General features: G+C 41.7%; 1 protein-coding gene across 4 annotated transcripts in view; it reads right to left on the bottom strand.

The window, feature by feature from the left end:
* Positions 1-22,361, bottom strand: part of exoc6 (exocyst complex component 6) — a 104,653-nt gene that overhangs the window by 5,982 nt on the left and 76,310 nt on the right. Inside the window, exons 13-23 of one of the 4 annotated variants that reach the window (XM_075458141.1) lie at positions 18,680-18,751; positions 18,083-18,180; positions 17,132-17,237; positions 16,886-16,998; positions 16,479-16,590; positions 16,254-16,388; positions 15,843-16,022; positions 15,074-15,103; positions 12,236-12,377; positions 11,803-11,876; positions 2,092-2,204 (exon numbers count right to left, since the gene is read on the bottom strand). In XM_075458141.1, coding sequence (XP_075314256.1) covers positions 2,092-2,204; positions 11,803-11,876; positions 12,236-12,377; positions 15,074-15,103; positions 15,843-16,022; positions 16,254-16,388; positions 16,479-16,590; positions 16,886-16,998; positions 17,132-17,237; positions 18,083-18,180; positions 18,680-18,751 — 1,175 coding nt within the window. The remainder of the gene's footprint in view (positions 1-2,091; positions 2,205-11,802; positions 11,877-12,235; positions 12,378-15,073; positions 15,104-15,842; positions 16,023-16,253; positions 16,389-16,478; positions 16,591-16,885; positions 16,999-17,131; positions 17,238-18,082; positions 18,181-18,679; positions 18,752-22,361) is intronic. The other 3 variants (XM_075458142.1, XM_075458143.1, XM_075458144.1) reach the window with 3 other exon arrangements.

The following is a 22,361-nucleotide window of genomic DNA, read 5'->3' as shown; positions in this document are numbered from 1 at the left end:
AAAGAAGAAAGACTTTAGAGAAACAGGTAAGAAACATGGAACCGGGTCACAGGCAAGCCAAGAAACGAACAAACCACATTGATGCTAAAATATTGCAGTTAGTGTCTTTCATGCACAACTTTGATCATTTCATCAAGACAGTCTGTCATACCTAGAAAACAATTTGAAAGCTTAATGACTCAGACTTATCCTACAGAACTGATGTGAAATGTCACCAAATAAATGTAAACCAATTAAAATGCTGAAACTCATGGAAACTTACAGCATCAGAAGCTGAGTATCCACTGTGCTACTTGCATGTAAATAATATGAAAACGACTGAATAATGACTGAAAACGGCAATAATTGAAAATGATTCCACGAACGCACAAAAAAGGTTTCCATGGTTACTTGAGCCGAGCGTGTCAAAGAGCGCTTTGCTGAACCTCTGGGATGTGACCACATCTGGATTTCCACACCACGGAGCTTTCTGCTGCTGCAGTGCAGCTACTGTCACTTTGATGCCTCTGACACTTAAATAATTACTCGCAGTTTTGTGTAATCCATGGTAAATATAATAAAAAAACGCCCCCGCAGGAAATATCATATAATTACATTTTGCCACCACCTCTGCCATCCAGGGCTCACCCTATTCACACAAAAATGTTCTTTATATGAAAATACACTGTCCCAGTTCCTTGGAAATTCTTAAAAGTAAAGAATACTGAGACTACACTGGAAACATTTGGCACGTCCCCTTTTTTTAAATTTTTTTTGAAAAAGTCTGACATTTTGAATTTGTGTTTGGCTGTCTTGACCTCAATCTCCGTTTCAACCTGTAACCAAGACCAGTTCCACTTCGTTTTACAACCCTCATCCACTTTCTTAACTGTTGGTGCCTCACTCTCAACAAATTCTCTCATTCTGCAAATGAAAAGGTGCATATATTAGCCACAGTGGTACCCTAGACCTGACAGTATCATAACATAACAGAGTGCAAAATAGTTCACTTCACTCTGCTACTGTAGACAACAAAGTATATGCTATATTCTACATGAATTTTTATGAATTTTTATGTTGTAGAGTTGTGAATTTATTTTAATAATGGAGAAATTGAGCAGCCTTGGTTTGTTGTCTACAGTAGTAGATCAACCCTCATCTTACTTTGAAGCTCCCAGCTCCCAGAAGTGACGTCGACGCAGCTTTAGCAGCAGAGAAGCTATCAGGCTTGTGTTGATAATAATAAACTCCTGGACTATGTACAAACTTCCAAATGCATCGTTTTGTGAGTACAGACCATATTTGTACTACTGTAGAAGTTTGGTGTCATGGTATTTGATTTTAGTGTGGTAATTTTGGAGATACTGCCAGGGTCTGTTAGCGCTTGTCCGTTAGAGCTATTAAGGATAACTCAGTAACTCAGCTGATGTTCAGCCAAGATCGGAAAAACTTCGGGTGGGCTACTTGGCTGGATGTCACGGTTCAAATGACCCTAGGGTGAATCTACTCCGAACCATCACTTTAACCTTACCTTTCTTGCAAAAAAGACCAGGCGCGACACAAAATTGCTGGATCCCAGACGGATGGATGTAAATCCTTGCAGTGATTGCAGTGAAGTGCAGCCCCATAGCAGTCAGATAATGGTGCGCAGCCAATGGGATTTTTACGTGCGCAGCTTTTTGATTTAGTGTTGTCTTACACTTCCTATGTTTCATGAACTGTAACGGTATGCTATGTGTTTATTTAGTCATTTTAATACAGAATTAACTTTGATAATATATAAAAGGTTATATAATCTTTATAATCAGACATTTCAACCCCCCCCTAAAAAAACCTCAGCGGATCTGCACGATTCACACACGTCCCCCAGACAGCCGTGAAAAAGGCGGCATCCGCCAAAAGGCGGCATCCGCCAAAAGGCGCGCTGTTTGCATCCCTGTTACTGTAGGTGTATGTTCTGGTTAATACGCTGAGACCATACACAAAGGCTTTGAATATGTTATGTTTTCAGAAAGTTTGTGTGTTTCATAGCAGCCCATAGACTCTTCAACTGTTCAACTCAAGTACAGATGGGAAATCTGCCCGCAGTGTGCATGCATCTGAGGCACTTACTTCTCCAGTAGAGCCAGGGCAGTGGCTGGGTTCACTCTCAGGTACTTAGAGTTTGGCTGGCCATAGTCTGCCAGGTAAGTCGACCAGTCCCACACCATGAAAAGGTCCAGGAGCTACAAAACACAAAGAAGTTTACAGATTCAGCCAGAAAACAGTCAAAATGGAGGTGGGGGAGCGTTTCAACTGCGTCCCAGCCACAGAACAGGAATACATTTTGAAAACAACGTAGACATACGTTACTTTCTCATACAATCCCATTTTAACTAAGGAGAAACCCCAAGGACTGAAAAATGAACTCAACAAGAAGCACCAAGACAGCAGAGATTCTAATGGCTACTCGGGCCTGGAGAGCTCCGTGTAAAACCCTAAACTCTGCCGCGGGGAAAAGATGCCACTTTCTTGTTTGGAGTAGATTTGGGCTTCATACATCTGCAACGTCATGGCATTCTCAGTGAAGTCTATCTCATGCATGCTCCAAAGAAGGAAAGGAAAAAAGTGATGACGTGACAAACCCAATCCTTTCAAAGGGGAGTCCACAAATCAAGGGCTGATGTGGATGTTTCAACCTTTTATAGACAGCCGATGAACACAACTCACATCTTCAGCCTGTTTTATGTAGCACCTTTTCTATTATGGTTGTGTTGCATCAACTTGAAAAGTAAGTTTGAGCCAACAAGGTAGCCATAGAAGGAAATGAATGTCTGCATTAAGGACGGAGCATGCACGGTGGGACAAGCTATATCAGATTACAGGTGATTCAGACTGATGGGGACTGACCGGCTAAGTGGGACATGAACCACATTACAAACATCTCCTTTTCAGAAAACTTCTGGCTCTACTGAAGCAGCTTCTTGTATCATGATGCTGACTCACTGTGAACTGGGATAGATCACCAAAGGAACCTGTTCTGTAGGGCTAAATCCCGAAGATCCCGAAGGACCAGCTTTAAATCTGCCAGTAGTGATAACACTACCCACTTAGACCAATGGGAAAGCAGAGTAGCCCTTCCCATAAAGTGTAGAGATTGATACCAACCATTTTCACAAAGAGATAACACTGCAAACGGGACTTCCTCATTAGAAGCCAGAATGGCTCGCCTTTGCTCAGTTGCACAAACTAATCAGAGCGGAGTAGGTCCATACTATTGGGAGTATTCAGGTAGCAAGCCAGCATTACGGTATTATAAAGTGTTACATCCGTGTCCGTCGCAGTCTGTTCCAACCTGCCCACGCTCAATGCCATCTCCGCTCTATGATCACCTTCACCGGCTCAGAGGCAGAACAACTTCAATTTTCTATTCTCCGCACAAATCAAGAGGGGCAGAAATGTGAAACAAAGGCATATCTGTTGCTCCCTGAACGGGCTGTTTACTGACCTGTTGAATAACTCGCTGCTCCCGTCTGTCCATGCATCAGCCTGCTGCAAATGTTTCTATTCTTTTCATTCTAAAATATTCTATTCATGATTCTGATAATGTTGGAAGTCTATTTCAGTTCCATCTCTCACACACAATCCACATCTGTTTCTGTACATAAAAAAGCTGAGGTACAAGCCATCCTGTAAAACTAGGAAAGCATAAGATAAATGAATGAAGTTAAATGCACTTTGTGATACAAATCAAGGACAGAAGCCAGATCAGATAACATGAGAACGGTAAACTCTTGTGTCTCCTGGCTCACTGTGTTACTCAGAGGTGCAGAAGAATGATATCTATGGAGAGGGGCAGGGAGGGCTTCTTCTGCTCCACGATGAGTGTGAAGTATCAACAGAACATTTAAAACCAACTCCCCGATGACCTCGAGTTAACCTGATGGAGAAGACCCCCAATCCCACCAACATAAATAGTGTATGCTAATGTCACAGGGTGAAACAGCTGGGTGTTTGGGTCATGTTGAAAGAGCAGGGACAGGGCAGCTAAATGATAATAGCATTATTCAGCTAACTGACTCCAACAGAGAAAGGCTCAGCAACAACACCATTATTCTCACCTGGAGCTGAGTCATGAGCCAGAGGCTGACGCATCTCACTGAGCCTTTCAAAACAGCTCAAGGGATTAAAGACCTTCTCAATAAAGCCTTCAGGGAAAACTCGAGTTTAGAATGATATTAGTCAGACCACAGGATCTATCAATTATGATAACACAGCTGTATGTCCTGTCCATTGAGAACGCAGAAAACACATTCAGTAGTCAACCACATTTTAAAGCAATGCCAGTAAGGATATATGATGGGAAAAACAAACAGATCTTCTGCACAATAGTAGAAATATGTGTGCAGGGGATCAGACTCGAGAGGCTTTAGCCATTAGTTGATTTAAAAAGCTAAAACTAGAAAACAAGATGTGTGTCATTTCTATAAAGGGTCATCATCCCTCCGACATTAATAAGTGGGCAGTTGTGAAATTTCTTGCTTTCACCTTAACAATGAGACTCTTCTCTCTCTTTATGTATTGACCTAACAAGGGGCTTGTGAGAAAGACAACATAGGTCCCACAGCACATTCAGCACATTTCCAACGACAGTTTACGCTGCCTGATATCACTGTACCACCCGCCTCACCCTTCCCTTCCAAACAAGACAAAAAGTGCAGATGATCGAGCTAGCAGGATGAATCAGGTTAACAGCGACTGAATGTTTCCACACTGAGCAGGAGTGGAACATAAAACCCACTGCAAATACCAACAAAGGCTACACAGTGGTAGCACCGTCACCTCACAGCAGACGGTTCCAGGTTTGAATCCCAGCTGGTTCTTTCTGTGTGGAGATTGCGGCTGCGTCCATGAGGCGGCTGCGTCCATGAAGCGGCTGTGTCCATGAGGCGGCTGCGTCCATGAAGCGGCTGTGTCCATGGGGCGGCTGCGTCCATGAGGCGGCTGCGTCCATGAAGCGGCTGCGTCCATGAGGCGGATGCGTCCATGACGTGGCTGCGTCCATGAGGCGGCTGCGTCCATGAGGCGGCTGCGTCCATGAGGCGGCTGCGTCCATGCGGCGGATGCGTCCATGAGGCGGCTGCGTCCATGAGGCGGCTGCGTCCATACGGCGGCTGCGTCCATGAGGCGGCTGCGTCCATGCGGCGGATGCGTCCATGCGGCGGCTGCGTCCATGCGGCGGATGCGTCCATGCGGCGGATGCGTCCATGCGGCGGATGCGTCCATGCGGCGGATGTGTCCATGCGGCGGATGCGTCCATAACGTGGCTGCGTCCATGAGGCGGCTGCGTCCATGCGGCGGCTGCGTCCATGAGGCGGCTCCGTCCATGAGGCGGCTGCGTCCATGAGGCGGCTGTGTCCATGCGGCGGCTGCGTCCATGAGGCGGCTGCGTCCATGCGGCGGATGCGTCCATGCGGCGGCTGCGTCCATGAGGCGGCTGCGTCCATGAGGCGGCTGCGTCCATGAGGCGGCTGCGTCCATGAGGCGGCTGCGTCCATGCATACTGCTGCAGGACTTCCAGCTTTAACGAGGACTCCACTGTTTTCAAGGCGGCAGTGACTGACAGGTGATGCCATGTGGCAAATGCCAGGTCGGGTCAAACCATCCTGGGTTTTTTGGGCAATGAAATTGAACAGTTTACACCTTTACACACTAAATGTTTTTAAAACTAGCTTTAAAGGATTCTTTTATGAATGCTATATCTTAAATGTATTTGAAAAAGAAATCTCACATACCCCGAGGGACACTGTGTGCACACAAGCAAAGTCACCCAAATAAATCACAAACCTTCAGTTCACCTGGCCCTTATTCTGAGTTTCTGTCTGAATTCTCAGAGTTTTTATCCCAGTTAGTGCTGAGTACAGATAAAGTCATTGTAGTGGGTGACTTTAATATTCATGTACATGTTGAAAATGAAAGCCTGAATATGAACTTTAATTCTATATTAGACTCTATTGGATTTTCTCAGAGTGTTCACGGACCGACTCACTGCCTTAATCACACCCTTGATCTTGTGCTGACTTATGGCATTGAGAGTGAACAGTTAACAGTGTTCCCTCATAACTCTGTCTTATCTGACCATTTTCTGATAACCTTTGAGTTTACATTACTTGAGTATACAGTTTCTGAGAAGAAATTTACGTACAGAAGGTGTCTATCAGAGGATGCTGTAACCAGATTTAAAGAATTAATTCCATCATCCTTTTCTTCACTGCCATGTGCAGATATGACAGAGGACGACTACCTAAACTTTACTCCAGCAGCACTTGACTCTCTTGTTGACAGCACTATAGTTTCAATGCGTACAGCACTGGACAATGTTGCCCCTCTGAAAAGGAAGGTAATCAGTCAGAAGAGGTTAACTCCTTGGTATAATTCACAGCTGCGTGCTTTAAAGCAGACTGCAAGAAAGCTGGAGAGACAGTGGCGTTCCTCTAATTTAGAAGAGTCTCAGTTAGTCTGGAAAGATAGTTTAACAATGTATAAGAAAGCCCTTCGTAAAGCTAGAACTGCTTATTATTCATCATTGATAGAAGAGAATAAGAACAATCCCAGGTTTCTCTTCAGCACTGTAGCCAGTCTGACTAAGAGTCCGAGCTCTGCTGAGCCAGTTATTCCTTTAACTCTCAGCAGTGATGATTTCATGAGCTTCTTTATTAATAAAATTGTTTCTATCAGAGAGAAGATTGATGGAGTCCTTCCCACTATTATCAGTGATGTATCATCAAGTACAGCAGCTTTAGAAGTATCTTTAGAACCTGATTTATATTTAGACGGCTTCTGCCCAGTTGATCTCTCTGAACTAACAACAGCAATAGTCTCTTCTAAACCATCAACTTGTGTTTTAGACCCAATCCCAACCAGACTGTTCAAGGAGGTTTTCCCATTAATTGACACTTCCATATTGGATTTGATCAATCTGTCTTTGTTGACAGGATATGTACCTCAGACTTTTAAGGTTGCTGTAATTAAACCTTTACTTAAAAAACCTACTCTTGATTCAGAAGTGTTGGCTCATTATAGACCTATATCCAATCTCCCTTTTATGTCTAAAGTTCTTGAAAAAATAGTTGCAGCTCAGCTTTGTGATCACTTACACAGAAATAATCTGTTTGAAGAGTTTCAGTCAGGATTCAGAGTGCATCATAGCACAGAAACTGCACTGCTGAAAGTTACCAATGATCTCCTCTTAGCCTCTGATAGCGGACTTGTGTCTGTGCTTGTCCTGTTGGATCTCAGTGCTGCATTTGATACGGTCGCTCACAGTATCTTATTACACAGACTTGAACATGTTATTGGGATTAAAGGAACTGCATTAGGCTGGTTTAAGTCATATTTATCTGATAGATTTCAGTTTGTTCTTGTAAATGAAGAATCTTCCTCACACACCAGACTAAGTCATGGAGTTCCCCAGGGTTCTGTGCTTGGACCGATTCTTTTCACTTTATACATGCTTCCATTAGGTAACATTATTAGACAGCATGGTATAAATTTCCATTGCTATGCTGATGATACTCAGCTGTACTTATCTATAAAACCAGATGAACCCAATAGGTTGGTCAGACTACAAGCATGTCTTAAAGACATAAAGACCTGGATGACTCAGAACTGTCTGCTTCTAAATTCAGACAAAACTGAAGTCGTTATCTTTGGACCTGAGCGCTCTAGGGAGAAATTGTCTAGCTATATAGTTACTCTAGATGGTATTTCCTTGGCTTCTAGTTCTACAGTGAGGAACCTTGGAGTTATTTTTGACCAGAACTTATCATTTGACTCGCATATAAAACAGGTTTCTAGGACTGCCTTCTTTCATCTTCGTAATATTGTTAAAATCAGGAACATCTTGTCTCAGAGTGATGCAGAAAAACTAATCCATGCATTTGTTACTTCAAGATTGGACTACTGTAATTCTTTATTATTGGGCTGTCCCACATATTCTCTGAAAAGCCTTCAGTTGATCCAAAATGCTGCAGCCAGAGTTCTGATGAGAACTAACAGCAGAGATCATATTTCTCCAGTTTTAGCTTCTCTTCATTGGCTCCCTGTTAAATTCAGAATAGAATTTAAGATTCTTCTCCTTACATATAAAGCTCTTAATGACCGAGCTCCATCATATCTTAAAGATCTCATTGTAAGATATTTTCCTAACAGAGCACTTCGTTCCCAAACTGCAGGTTTACTTGAGGTTCCCAGAGTTTCTAAAAGTAGAATGGGAGGCAGAGCCTTCAGTTATCAGGCCCCTCTATTGTGGAATAAGCTGCCAGTAAATGTCCGGGAAGCAGACACCCTTTCCACTTTTAAGACCAGGCTTAAAACTTTCCTTTTTTATAAAGCTTATAGTTAGGTCTGTTGAATCTGATAGTGTGTCTGCTAGTGTGTCTTGTCCTGCCTCCACCTCTGGCACCTTCTATACTTTCATTACCCCCTACCCGAACCAGGGTTTGAATCCCATTCCCGCTTAACTTACCTCTTTCATTTCTCCCCCTACCCGAACCAGGGTTTGCGTCCCCACCCCGCTGTGACTGGTGTGCAGTTGGTGAGAGGCTGAGGTAGCTTGTGGCTGTAAAAAGATGGTTGTTGTGGTGTGAGGAGCAGATCTATATAGGGAGTATAGGGAATTACTCACTGAGTCTGGTCCTTTATTTTATTATTTATTTTTTCGTTAGCACAAGTTTCTTGTGTTTACCTTGAATAGGGATGGCTCAGGTAATCCTGAAACATCCCATAGTTAAGCTGCTATAGGCCTAGACTGCTGGGGGGCCTCATCTGTCACACCTTTCCTCACTTTACTCTCTTTATGTATATGTGATATTATTGTGGTCATTAACTCGTGTTTCCCTGTTCCAACAGATATCCTTTGAATGGTGTTACAGTGCCGCCCCCCCCCCCCTTCTCAAACCCCAGCTGGTGGAGGCGGATGGCCACCCTTCCTGAGTCTGGTTCTGCCAGAGGTTTCTTCCTGTTCAAAGGGAGTCGTTTCTCTCCACAGTCGCCTCAGGCACGCTCAGGCCGGGAGATTGGACCGAAAAACAAAAAGTTTTCAGTGCAATCTGTTGGTTTTCTTAGCTAGGAAATTGTTTTTGAATTGGCTCTATATGAACGAATTGGATTATTTTATGAATTATGATTATTATTAATTAATTGAATTCCAATTGGCTTGAATTGGACTTACTATCTAAGTGCCTTGAGATGACATTTGTTGTATTTGGCGCTATATAAATAAAAATGAATTGAATTGAATTGAATTCAAAAGATTGGGTAAAAGAGCAATATGAGTTCACAGAGCTTGTTTAAACCTATTACCAAGTTTTTGGACTCAATATAGATTTTCACTTTTGGCTTTGGCTTAGTTTGCTTAGGAGGTTCAGGCTGCGACCCTAGTGCAACAACCAGTGCGTGTTTTCTCTACGTCTGCTTATGAAACCACATTTCCATAGATCACACAATATGTACCGAAGAACATCTCCCTTTTCATAAAATGTTTTATGTAATTAACACGAGAACCAGATTGCTGGGGGCACTACAGAAGCATAAAAGCATGCCTTCATATGCCAAATCCAAACTCTCCATTTTCAATCAAGACTTAAAACCAACAAATTAAATACACAGTCAAATATAGTCACAATTTGATGGAACTCGTGGTTGTTTTTTGTGCTTCTACTCAGAGGTTCTGTGCTTCTCTAACCATAGAAAAATGTTCTTTTGACACTCTTTCAGTGCAGTGCTGTGACCTGGACGTATGCAGAGGCAAGCCTCCACCTCAGGCTCAGATTAACAGGTCAGTGCAGACACATACCACTGGTGGGAACAGCTTAAAGGCAGATGATTCAAATTCAGCTTTGGTATCTTTAAATAAGTGCAGATATTTGGGACTTTCAGACAACTGAAAACATCATCTGCCCATCTATGATTTCGGACAAATGACACCTTAATATACACCTTAGAATATTTTATGAGACTCATAGTAACAAAGCTGACAATATCTTATCAAGTCTGTTTCTCCTCTTCTCTGCACACATACAACGAAAAAGACGAGACTGCAAATAACAATTGTTATGCCAACAAATTTTCACTGTTAACAAAACCCACAGATCTGTAACTGACCAGGAAGAAGGGTTTGCAGGACCAAATAATATGCTTACAAGATAGGCCACCAATGCAAGAAAACAAATATCTATTAGTTTTTTGATTTATTTATTTTTCTTATCTGATTTATGGGGTGACCGGGTCTGGGTCTTGCTGTCCTCTGGCCTGCTTGTGCTGTTCCTGATGGGGGGGGCACTGGGGCATGCGCTGGCCCACTGCGCTTGGCTGTTTGGGGCGTCTGGCCCTCTCGGGTATTGGGCGGGGCTGGTAGGCTGCCACCTCTGGTCACCGGGGGGCCTCTGCCCTATGCTTGTGGCGGCTCTGTCCGGGGGCTTCCTCTGCTGTCTTCTGGGTGGATGCGTGGTTGTCCCTGAGGTGGGCTTCCCGGGTTCTGTGCTCTTTGGGGGCTGCTGGTGGCCTGGGTCTGTGGGCCGTCTTGGCCTGCTCCTGATTCTTGGGGGGGTATTGTGGCCCTATACACTTATACACTCATAATTAATCATGTGGGACCATCTATGTGTATTGCATGTTCATGCACACTCACACACACATTCATTAGCCCAGTAGCATGCTCGCTAAGCAGTTGTTGTGTTGTCCTGTGGTTTAAGGTCATCTGTATCCACAGTTGTGTTATATGAGATTGCTGCTGCTTGTGCTTGTTTGTTTGTTTGTGTGTGTGTGTGTTTGTTTGTTCCAGGTGCTCCTGGTGGCTCTAAGGCTGGATTCCCCACAGAGGCCGTGGATTGTCTTCAGTTTGGTTTTTACAGGTGTAGCAGCTGGTTGTCTGATTTTTCATTGTTTTCTGTGATTGTCTCTTCCTTTCTCTCTTCCTTTCCTTTTTCTTTGCTCTCCCTCTCTCTCTGTCTCCCGGTCCGGTACTATCACATGTTAAGTATTGTTAAGTTGAAAATAAATAAATAAATAAATAAATAAATAAATAAATAAGCAGTTGATGGGCATCAAGGGGAGCTTTACATTCATAAAGCTTCCCTTGGCATAGCAAATGTGTTTGGCATAAACGGTATTCAGATTACAATTCTGCTGCCATAATGCTGGACAGGACAAGTGGTTAAAAAAAAAATAAATAAATAAATATCTGCAATATTCATTTCACCCTTTTTGTGCAAGTTATTCTGTTCCCTTGTAATATACCAGGGAGATGTGTGTGTGTGCTGATTAAGTTAGCACTGCACAGAGATGGGGAGTATCATTTGCTATTCTCTATGTGCAGATGGAGACACCGTCATTCTCAAATACACTTTCTGCATCAGGGCTTTCCACCATCGAGACGCCACTGTTTCTGTGAACGTGTCGCCAGTGAAAATGTCACACTAAGAATGTGTGAACAGCAAATGTGGAGAAAGTCCAGACTTGCCAGTGTTCATGAATGCAAATGGCTGATGTGTATTTACACTGCTGGTAAAATTAGCAGCAACATAGACCTCAACAGATTTCACTTTATAAAAACACAAAACAAAAATCACACACATGAGCTTTAACTCATTCAAGCTTTCTGGCTGCTGTGCTAACCAGCATTATCATTCAAAAACAGCTTGAAAAAGGTCAACGATTTGATAAAGCAAAGTCAATGATTTACAATAAAAGTTGGTTAATATAAAAAGTTTTTTCTCCCAACGATCAATAAAGGACTTTTAGACGTGTGCTGGTGCCTCTGTGCTGCTGAGTGAGACGGTTTACCTGTCGTAAGTCAATGAAGGCCAGCTGAAGGGTGTCTCCTTGGAAGCCAGGGACTGGCTCTGAGCTGGCAAACACTGAGACGAAACAAAAACACAATTTATATTATTATTATAAAAATTATTATTGTAATTCCTTTTCTCTTCAAGTCCACATTGTGATTGACATTTTACAGAGATAAAACATGACATCAAGCTGCCAGTGACTGTGTTCAAAGACAAATCTTTGTTTTTCTATGGAAACAACATGTGCTCCTGCTCTGCTCGTCAGAGGAAGTCTGAAAAGTCTGCGCTCCACAGGAGATATTTTTCATGGAAAATGGGTGCCTATCCACATTTTCACATTTGTTATATCATAAATATGTTACAACTGTGATGAGGCATGAGGGGAGATGTTTTTAAAAGAAAGGAAATGAATAAAAAATGTTTATACTCACATTCACACTGAATGACGTCTAAGTTGAATTGCTGAATGGCACCCATGCTGATCTGTTTGAGTTCTGTGTCCAGCAGCATCTGCATAAGTGATGTGGAGAGATGCTTACAGGCTGACATACAAGCTGTCTGGGCCACCTTTCCCTGCACAGAGAGAGAAGGGGAGGAGGGAGGTTAACAGAGAAATCAAGTAAGGAGGGAGGGATGGAACAAGTAGAATGGGGACAAGATGAGGATGAGATGGAGATTGGGATCGGGAGAACAATAATTGAAGGAGTAAGACTGCACAGAAAGAAGTGTAGTATGGGAGGACATAGATAAAGAAAAAATTGGTATGTGACAAGATATAATAAATAAATAAATAGAAAAAAGGAAGAATAACAAAAGATAATTCAATGTCAGCTTTTTCTCTCAGCTAACTTTCTGGGGAAGCAGCAGGTGGAAACATGTAGACAAAAATACAAGAAATAGAAGTCATAGCAATTAGCACCACCTAGTTTTTAGCCCAGGAGCCAGAAACCTGTGCTTTGGGGATTGTAGGCTTTCTCAACATACTGATTTTTGGTTTTCTTTAGTCTTTTACTGTTTTACTGTGTAGTGAAAGTATCCTACACATGTATGACACATGTAGCAACGGCTATCTGTAAAGTTATTCTTTTTTCTTTTCTCTCCATCTGTAGGTGTTTCACTCAGCGGGAAGGCTGGTAGTTGTAGACATTTCCAGTGTGTCACTATGGCAATCTAAAACACAATATTCATCATAATGGGAAAACCACAACAATATCGTTGATGAACTGAACACTAAATCTAGAGGAAGCATTATGGATTTTTCACAGCCACAGTAGTTGGGACTACCAATTTAATTTGTAATATATATACTGGACCTTTAAATATGAGAGTTTAGGTAGATTTTCTACCCTTTTAAAAGTATTTTAGTTCCATTATTTCAGTTAATTTTGTTATATTTTTTATTTATTTATCCGTTTCATCTCATTTATTTGATCCTATTTTAGTTTATTTCAATATATTTATTCATTTAATGTTAAATAACCTCATCTCTAGTTTTTTTTCTCACTTCTAGCGCTTCCTCAGGTCAGTTTTATCTTCAGTTCAGTTTTATATTGTGGGCTCAATGTGATGATCTCTGTGTGTGTGTGTGTGTGTGAGAGAGAGAGTGATACAAAGGGATTTCTGTAAAGCACTTTGAATTGCAAAAACTGTAGGAAAATTGCTATAAAAATAAAGTTAAACTGATTGATTAATAAACTGTCACAAATTAACACTGCAGGTGAAAGTCAAACACAGAAAGTTTTACTAAGTTTATACTGTAAAACTTAACAGGCCAATTCATCAAGCAGTTGGCCAAGCGGAGGAAATCCACTGAAGAACTTTGCTGTTTCTGGGGCTGAAATTGGAAGCAGCTGTGAAAGGGCAGCTGTATTTGTACACCTGCTCACCCCAGAGCTGAGAGAATTGGAAACAACAGATTTGAAGATGCTCAGCCAACTGCAGACAACATAGAAGTCGATGTTATACCTGACTGGCTCCAATGCTAACCCTTTCTGTGATCACTCGCCTTAATTGTCTGTACAAACAGTTACAAAACAAGGCTGTTGCCATAAAACTGTATTAATGTTAATGACATGAAAAACACAAAAAAATAAGTTCAGAGTGCAGAACTGAAAGTGAGGCACAAGATGTAAGATGTTCCACGGTTACACAGATTATTGGGTGTTGAGCTTGAACATATTCTTCAAAGGGACTAGATTACACTGAATCTGATATTACATTCTTGGCCTGATGCCATGCACACTCATTACATTCACCAAAAGAAAAAAATCTAAATCAAATCTAGCGAAAACAAGCATGCAACTTGGTAAATGTAGGCAAAAAACAGGGGGAAAAAAGGAAGTGGAGATTTATTTTCTCACGTGATGATGGTTGCTTTTATGCTGCCTCAAAGTGAAATTTCAAAGCAAATACAATGTTGCTGTAGTATCGCATCTTTGTGACGCTCTTCTAATTTGATTAGTCCATTTATAAATTATGCTCCCCAACATCTGAAACTAAGGGTCTGAACTTACTTCAAAGGACTCACTTCTGCACGTCTACATTTTATAGCTGCCAATTGGAAGCAGTATCAGATATATGTGGAAAAATCTGAGCTATGGGCTGCTCTTGGTTGTGTCAGTGCTGTTGTTGGTTTCTTTATCTCTGCTCTGCTGTGGAAAAGACAGAAGTCTATGAAGAAAAAGATCTGTATTGTGACAAAGTGAAACTATATGTTAAGATAATTAAGATTTAAGCCCTCTTTATTTTGAAACTGGTTGTTTATGGCCTCTCCTGACTTTCAGACAATCTTCAATCAACGCATAGCGTCATCGCTAAAGTTTATGTGCTATTAGGTGGCTTCGGGTTTTTCCCCATTTTTTTGTGCAAGTATAAATGGGCACCAAGGAAGATTGTAAAAATTAAGTGACATTGAGGAAGAAAATGGGTTTCTCTTTCAACAAAGAGATCTGAAAAAAGAACATGTTTCTGGACACCATTAGAAGAACTGCCGGTCAAAGGCCTGCCCCTTTCCGGCCTTAGCTGTCAGCTTTGGTGAATATCCCTTGATCCTCTCACAATTTATGACCCACATGATGAGAAGGTCTGTTGCCAGCAATGCAAACATTACCACTGTACATGAATGTCATCCCCAGGATAACAACATTTGCCAGCAGAAACACATTCTTAAAGAAGTGCAGCTTCTGCATTCAAACAAAAGCATGCGTTTCAGGTCCCCACTGCCTGTAGAATGTCAGCAAAATGTTAGAAAATCCAGGCAGAATACTCACCGACATTGATGCATGGTCATTGTTGTTACTCTGAGCAGAGAACCCCAAACCAACCAAAAATGGAAGAAAGGGAGGGAAGGGGGGAAAGGACAGGAAAAAAATGTGGCAACAATAAATGGACAGGAGGAATTAAATTCAACTGGAGAATATCTTGGATGCTTGACAAGTCAAATTAATCAAGGAATAACACAAATCAGCTATAGCACTGTTTATTACAAAAGATGTGAACGGGAAAGAAGGACACATTCTAAGAAAAACAATCAAAAAACAAAAAAAAGCTTAACGTATTCAAGGCTTGGAAAGCAAATGTGGACAGGCAAGTGTTCCACAGAGACTGGACAATGGGACTGAACAGACTATCTCACAGCTTTCTGGGACAAAACACACTTACTGAACAAGTCCTCCCACTTTGCTACCACCAAATGTGCCTTGGTTTATTGAGGATCACAATCTTGCATATAAGTAGATCACTGACGTTAAACTTCATATTAAAAATGTAAACCAATTCATCCTCAGATAGCCCATGTTTTTAGGAATGTGATGAACATACAAAACAGCAAAAACTCGAGGTTGAGGTAGAATTAGAAGAAAAAGAAACAAGAATGTTCACATTACTATTTATGACAAACAAAATCAACCCACAATCTTAAAAAGAAAAACACAAGCATAAAAAAAACGAAGGAAAAATGAGTAGAAAGACCAGGAACACAATGTCAATGTAGGGCAGTTCCCAGAGAAAGTTCTACGTGTCATGGCTGATCAAACTCACCGGAAGGTGTGTGAAGACCTGGAAAGTGGAACGCAGGAAGTTAATCAGGTCCATGAGATATTCTGAGGCACGGCCGTCTGACTCAGCCATGCCCCATTCATAGTCTGCCAGCTGGATAAACTCATCAATCTTCTGGTTCAGTTTGGTATAAATCTCTCCTTCTGCAGCATGACGAGCATCCTGAAAATGTTGTTCCATTTAAAAGGGACAAGTGAACTTTTAAATATTGTCCAATCAACATTATTGTAGGTGAACATTAAAACATTTAAACAAATTAATCAGCACCAGGCCATTAAAACCACTCAGTGGAACCAGTTACTGGTAACCATCTCCTGAGCATCGCGCCTTTGAGCCTAGTTTGGTTTTGTTTTTTAAAAAGACACAAAATGACAGATTACAGTCATATGTTACCTTGAATGTGGACAAGCCATAGAGTCTTGTGGTGTGAACAGTTTCTGGAGAGACACTGGTGATGTTTGTTATAAACTCCTCCAGATATCTGCAGGCCTGCTCCAAGTGGGTGGTGTTAATGATAATCTGTACCAGCTACAGGAAAGGAAAGTTAGTTTTACTCAAAATGGTGAAGTGCTTTGTCCCGACATGTTTGAGATTAGTTGGAGCATGATTTGCTCCCACCTCTGTCAGTCCTATGTGAGGTTTCTTGATGAGGTTTTGCAGACAGCTGCTGAGAGTTCTTGTCAGCAGCAGATTGGTTGATTTTCTCAACATGTCGTCAATTTCTGTTGAACTGGATACACAAACCAAGTTTAGATTCAATGCTTTCATCAAAAACACAGGAAAAAGTATGGGAATGTAAGCTGTGAAGATATCTCCTGGGGTGTAGCCTGACTGCGAGTTGACATAGGCTACAGCAACACTGATACAGTTTCTCCACCCACACGGCATGCTACATAGATGTGGGCTCACTGCAAACCCCAGTCAGCAACATATTAATGGAGACATGCGATGTTCAAAGGTTATGCATTTCAAAATGAACTGCATTAGTGTGGACATGAATAAGGCTATATCATTCAGTTACCTACCTGCGGTGTAGGGACTCAGAGAACTTCAGGCTAGCATAAATGAACTCTTTGACCTGTGAGTAGATCTGAGGGACAGACTGGGACATGGGCAGCTTCTTAGGAAAGTCCTGCTGCTTACATAATACATACACACAAAACACAACAAACAATAGTATTAAATAACAGTCTTGTATTAAAATGCTGCTGAGAATGTAAATGTCCACAAATACAAATGGATTATGAGACAATGGTACTTGTATTTGTTACCTTTTCCACCTCAGCATCGTGGAAGGGAAAGCGGCTAACCACCAGTTTATACTCGTCCTCTGTTTCAACGGGGATGGGACTGTAGTTGTCCAACTCAAAGATCTCCCTGTGGAAAACCACATCCTTCATTGTTCACGCACACTTTCTTTTTCTTTTCAGTAAAACAGGAAAGCTATGAATTAAAGCCTTTATCTTATTTGTAGAACCCTCAAAATGTATTCTGAAATAATAAAGAAAGGTCAAAATCATCATAAAACAATCTGTCACACAATGAGAGAATGATGATAAAAACAATGCATTTTAAAGCTGCTGTAAATGGAAAGCAAAAAGAACAAAATCAGAACAGAAGTGGACACTACAGCTTTTAAAAGGATGCAGTAGGTCTCCCTCCTGTTTTTATCTGAGGGCTTTTATTGTAAAACCAAGTTTGGCATTAAAAACGTCTGTCGTGCAGCTCGTGTTGTTGGTCAAAGACAGCTTGTAAAGTGTCTGCACATTTCCAGATATTTCTATATGAAGAAGATAACCTGTATAAGGCCAACTTTGAGTGGTGTAAAAATCCCTAACTGCTTTACGTGCATGAGGTTTGAGTTCCAGGTAGCAAAAATTCCCTTCTTCTGTCCCCTCCATCAGCTTCTCCAAACTAACCGCTCTATGTTGCAGGTAAATAACTGAAAAGAAGAAAAACTCAACTGGAATATCCCCTTAAGGGTACAAACTTTAGCAGCACATGTGGTATGAAGAAAAACTGCAGGGTTTCATTCTGTGACCATCATTAAGGTCAACTAAGGCATTTTACAAAACTGTCCTAAATACAGCTAAGTACTGGCAGACTTTTAGTCATTTATGACTGTATTTTTCTTCTTGCTCTTAGTTTGTGTCTTTAAGACTAGTATACCTCCGTCAGCAGAGATACAATTTCAGTTTCAGCGTCACATCAGGAAATCCCACCTGAAAACCAGCGCCCATTTCTTCAGCAGAGTTTCATTGTACTGGTCTCTGACCTCAAATAGCAAGTCAAAGAGTCTGTTCACTGGGAATCCATAACCCTGTGTACACACATACACACACATAGAAAACAGTATGTATTAATGACAGTTGTTCTGCAAACTTCAATCCATCTGTTCCAAATAGCATCAGTGTTTCCCGCAGCGCATTATAGTTAAGGCGGCCGCCTTAGCAAAGTCGCACTGCCACCTTGCCAACGTTCCCCAAAATTTAAAAAAAAAAAAAAAAAAACGTTTTTTTTTTTTTTTTTTTTTTTTTAAAACCGAAGCAATAATGCTTTGCCAGGCTCAGACATTAAAAGACAGCATTGATAACATTGAATTGGACACCTACTGGTTGTTAATGTAAATAGTTAGTAATGTAAATAAAAAAGTGTTACAGCTCTTAAACAGCTTTGTTATTGCTCTAACAGCCCCGCCCCCACCCCCCCGGCCACCCGACGGAACGCTATCCGCGCAAAACCCCTGGTCCCGGCCGACGACTCACCACCTTGACTAAGCAATTTCCTGCGGGAAACACTGAGCATCAATCTGAACAAACCTGTAATGTGTCAGCGAAGATAACGATAAGATTTTTCAGCTCCAAAACCAGGTCTGGGTCATCACAGTATGACTGGAGATGAAATACCAAATAATTAACAAAAACAAACAACAGTCAGAATATGCACAAGCAAAGAAAAACTACGGTTGCTGACTCAGGTTGCTCCCATCCAGAGCGCTGGACCTGAAAGTTAGGTAGTGCTAATTGAATGAGCTCTTTGACTATCGAAAACTTTCCAAATGTGGACATATTTTTTTTTACATTAAATCAGCTTAAAGGTGACTGAATAGGTCTTTACAGGCAAAGTTCTTCACACCTTAAAGGAACAGTTCACTATTTAAGACCTTGAGTCCCAGTTCCAGCTTGTTTATCAAGAATAAGAAATGAGGAGACCATTTTCACAACAATAGCTCATTTCTATCCATTTTAGCTGTTTTCGCTGGTCCATCCTGCTGCTACAGACAGGGTTCCATTGGGCACTCTGTTCAATGTCCTTAAAACAATACTAATGTTAATTTTAAAGAAAAGGTCAACTCACCGGTTGGTTCGTGGTATTAAAAAAAAAAATGTCGGCGCATTTTATGGTTTTCCATCCATGTAATCCGTGTTCTTTGCTGTTCAGGAACTATTTTTCATGCTAAATCACGACGCACGTAAACATCCGCTCTATATTTGAGTCTGAGGCTCTAGCCCTGGCGCAGTGATCTGACAGTGAAAGTGAAAGTGAAAAGTCTTCCAAACGGAATACAATTGGATTACAAAATGCTAAATAAAGCAAGAAATAACTTATTTCGCAACGCAATTTTTTTTGGGACACACAGGAACAACAACGAACCACCCGGTGAGTTGACCTTTTCTTTAAAATTAACATTAGTATTGTTTCTAAGGACATTGAACAGAGTGCCCAATGGAACCCTGTCTGTAGCAGCTGGATGGACCAGCGAAAACAGCCAAAATGGATAGAAATAAGCTATTGTTGTGAAAATGGTCTCCTCATTTCGTATTCTTGATAAACAAGCTGGAACTGGGACTCAAGGTCTTAAATAGTGAACTGTTCCTTTAAAGGCTCAAAATGTAGAAGTCTCAAAATCGCACCGCTTTCCTAGCCTGGGTGCCAGCCGAACTTAGCCCCGCCAATAAAATTTTTGGTCGGGAAGTTCGGTCTGGCTCTGCTCAGTTGGGAAATCTCTATGCTCGACATCAAAACAGTCGACCCAATCAGATTGCCAGGGCGGGCTTCAGGGGTGGAGCAGCAATTTAAAATGTGGGGGTGTTACGGGGGGGCACATGTGCGCCACATCAAGCCCATAGACACAACGCTGAAGTTGGCATCCGATTTGCGAATTAAATGGATGGGCATAAAGGGCCATTTCACTGCATTTTTTGCATTTTGATTGACCTAAACTAGATCCTGTATGGAAACTACAATAGTTACACTGCTCAAATCTGGATGGAATTATTCTAAAAAGGCTATAGATTCATTAAAACCTTGTTTGGGATTTGTGAAACCTTTTTCTGATTTGTACAAATGCAGAACAGGGCCATTTTACTGCATTTTTTGGCATTTTGATCGCCCTAAACTAGGTCCTGTATGGAAACTGCAATAGTTACACTGCTCAAATCTGGATGGAATTATTCTAAAGAGGGTACAGAGACTTTAAAACATATTTTATGATTTGTTAAAACTTTATTTGGTCATTGAAAATTCAAAAAGGTGAAATCATCTTGCTGTAAAAGTGGGGGTGTCGAAACACCCCCATCCCCCACGGGTGCGACGCCCATGGCGGGCTTTATACGATGATGGACAGATGATCAACAGGGACATTATCGACTACGTCACTAAAGAGCGCTTGGTTTGAATTCGTTTGAAACAAACATGGCTGCCGCTGGAGAGCTAGGGTGTGTAGATTCTGCCATCAAGTCTGTGCAGCTGAGTTCCTTTGACAACAAGTGTGTGTCACTTAATCTACGTCACATACTACGTTGCTCTGATTGGTTGTAGGTCTATCCAATTGAGCGAAGAGACATTTTTTTCTCCTGGTTCGGTTGAAATACGCCCCATACTCAAAACTCTATCCAGCGGTATCAGACTCACATTCTGACTAGAATCGTGAGTATGACGTAGTCAGGCTACAGCTTTCCATCTGTGGGACAATAATTGGGCATACTGGTCTCATGTCTAAATGACTCCAAAGGTGCTTTTCCGGAACATTTTGCAACGGCAATCTGACAAAGTCAAACTTAAGAAAATATCCAGAGGAATTGCTGTAGGTCAGGAGATAAAATGGTGGTGTTTGATCACCAGCATTTCAAGCCAACATGATGAAGCTGTTCAGAGGATTCTGACAGACTGCTCAAACTTTCTTCTCTGAGATTTGATCTATGATAATAGGCTGCAGTCCCTTTTTCTCAGTGCCTGAACCAAATGAATGACGGATGCAAGCTTAAAGGTGTTTGGGCCTCAGCCGAAGCTTCTGCTGTCAGTCTGAGCACATATTAATATTTACAACTGCTCCCATCCACAGCCATTCAATAGGTTGAGCACAATGCTGCATTTTTGTGAAATTAATATGAATTGTTATGGCAAAACAGCGAGCAGTGATCCATCTCCATGCATGATAATGTTCGTCTTCGTGTTTTTGGAACTTTGTTATTTCAATTCTTTTTCAACCTCTGTAACGCAGAGATACAGTCGGCAGGAGCTGATTAACTATGGACTACGGTGGAGCGTGCCTATAACGATGGTTTTCCAGCAGGATCACAACATTCCTGCAGACATTGCACGAATGGCCGGGACTCCCTGGATTTTTGTCAGTCCACCAAGAAACGGAGGAGAGACAGGAGGGAAAGGAGGGGCTGTCGATCAGGCCTTGTAGCCAGGCTACAGAGACAACCCCTTAAACCATCGCTCCCCAGCCTATTCCTCCTCAACGCCAGGTTCATCATACACATGATGGATGAAATGGCGCTCCTGATCATATACACCTTCCTCAGTCGAAATAAATGTAATGTGGAGGCATTGGAGACCCATCCAAGATGGCGGCCACGCTGATAGGTCAGCTCCAATAGGTCAGCTCCAATAGGCAGCGTCAGTCTGTGAGGCGTCTCCGTATATTATGTCTATGGTTGAGACGTTCTGACTGACGTTCTGAAATACTAAGCTGTTATTTTTTCCCATTTGTTTTGAAATATTATAGATTTTTATCTGATAAAAATAAATAATGAGGATAAAAAAAAAAAAATACTTTCTCCACTCTTTTGGGGCCACAGGCACCTTCTCACACATCACGCACTAATGGACGGAGAGGGTTACAGTATTTGGAGTCACATTAGGGCTGCAGGCCGCTTTTAAAAAGCCTTTCTATCCTGTCATCACTCTTGATTTCTTGCATGAGTGAGCACACACCGATTAAGATTAAGATCAGATTTATTGTCATGTAGATACAGGGAAATACACAAAATTATTCCTCCGCATTTAACCCATCCACGTTGGCACCTGTTGAACACACACATGCACAGGGTCACACACTCATGGAGCCAGACGCCATACACTGGAGCGGCGTGGCACTGCGTCACCTCTGTTTGTTATGTGTGAATTACCAGAGGAACAGGAGAGGCTTAACCTCTTTTTTGCACCAATTTGGCTTGACCAATCCGTGTGAAAAAGGCTGTAGATGTGTAA

The sequence above is a fragment of the Odontesthes bonariensis genome, chromosome 23, assembly GCF_027942865.1.
Source record: "Odontesthes bonariensis isolate fOdoBon6 chromosome 23, fOdoBon6.hap1, whole genome shotgun sequence".
NCBI classification, from domain to species: domain Eukaryota; kingdom Metazoa; phylum Chordata; class Actinopteri; order Atheriniformes; family Atherinopsidae; genus Odontesthes; species Odontesthes bonariensis.
This window is presented reverse-complemented; position numbering and strand designations above follow the sequence as displayed.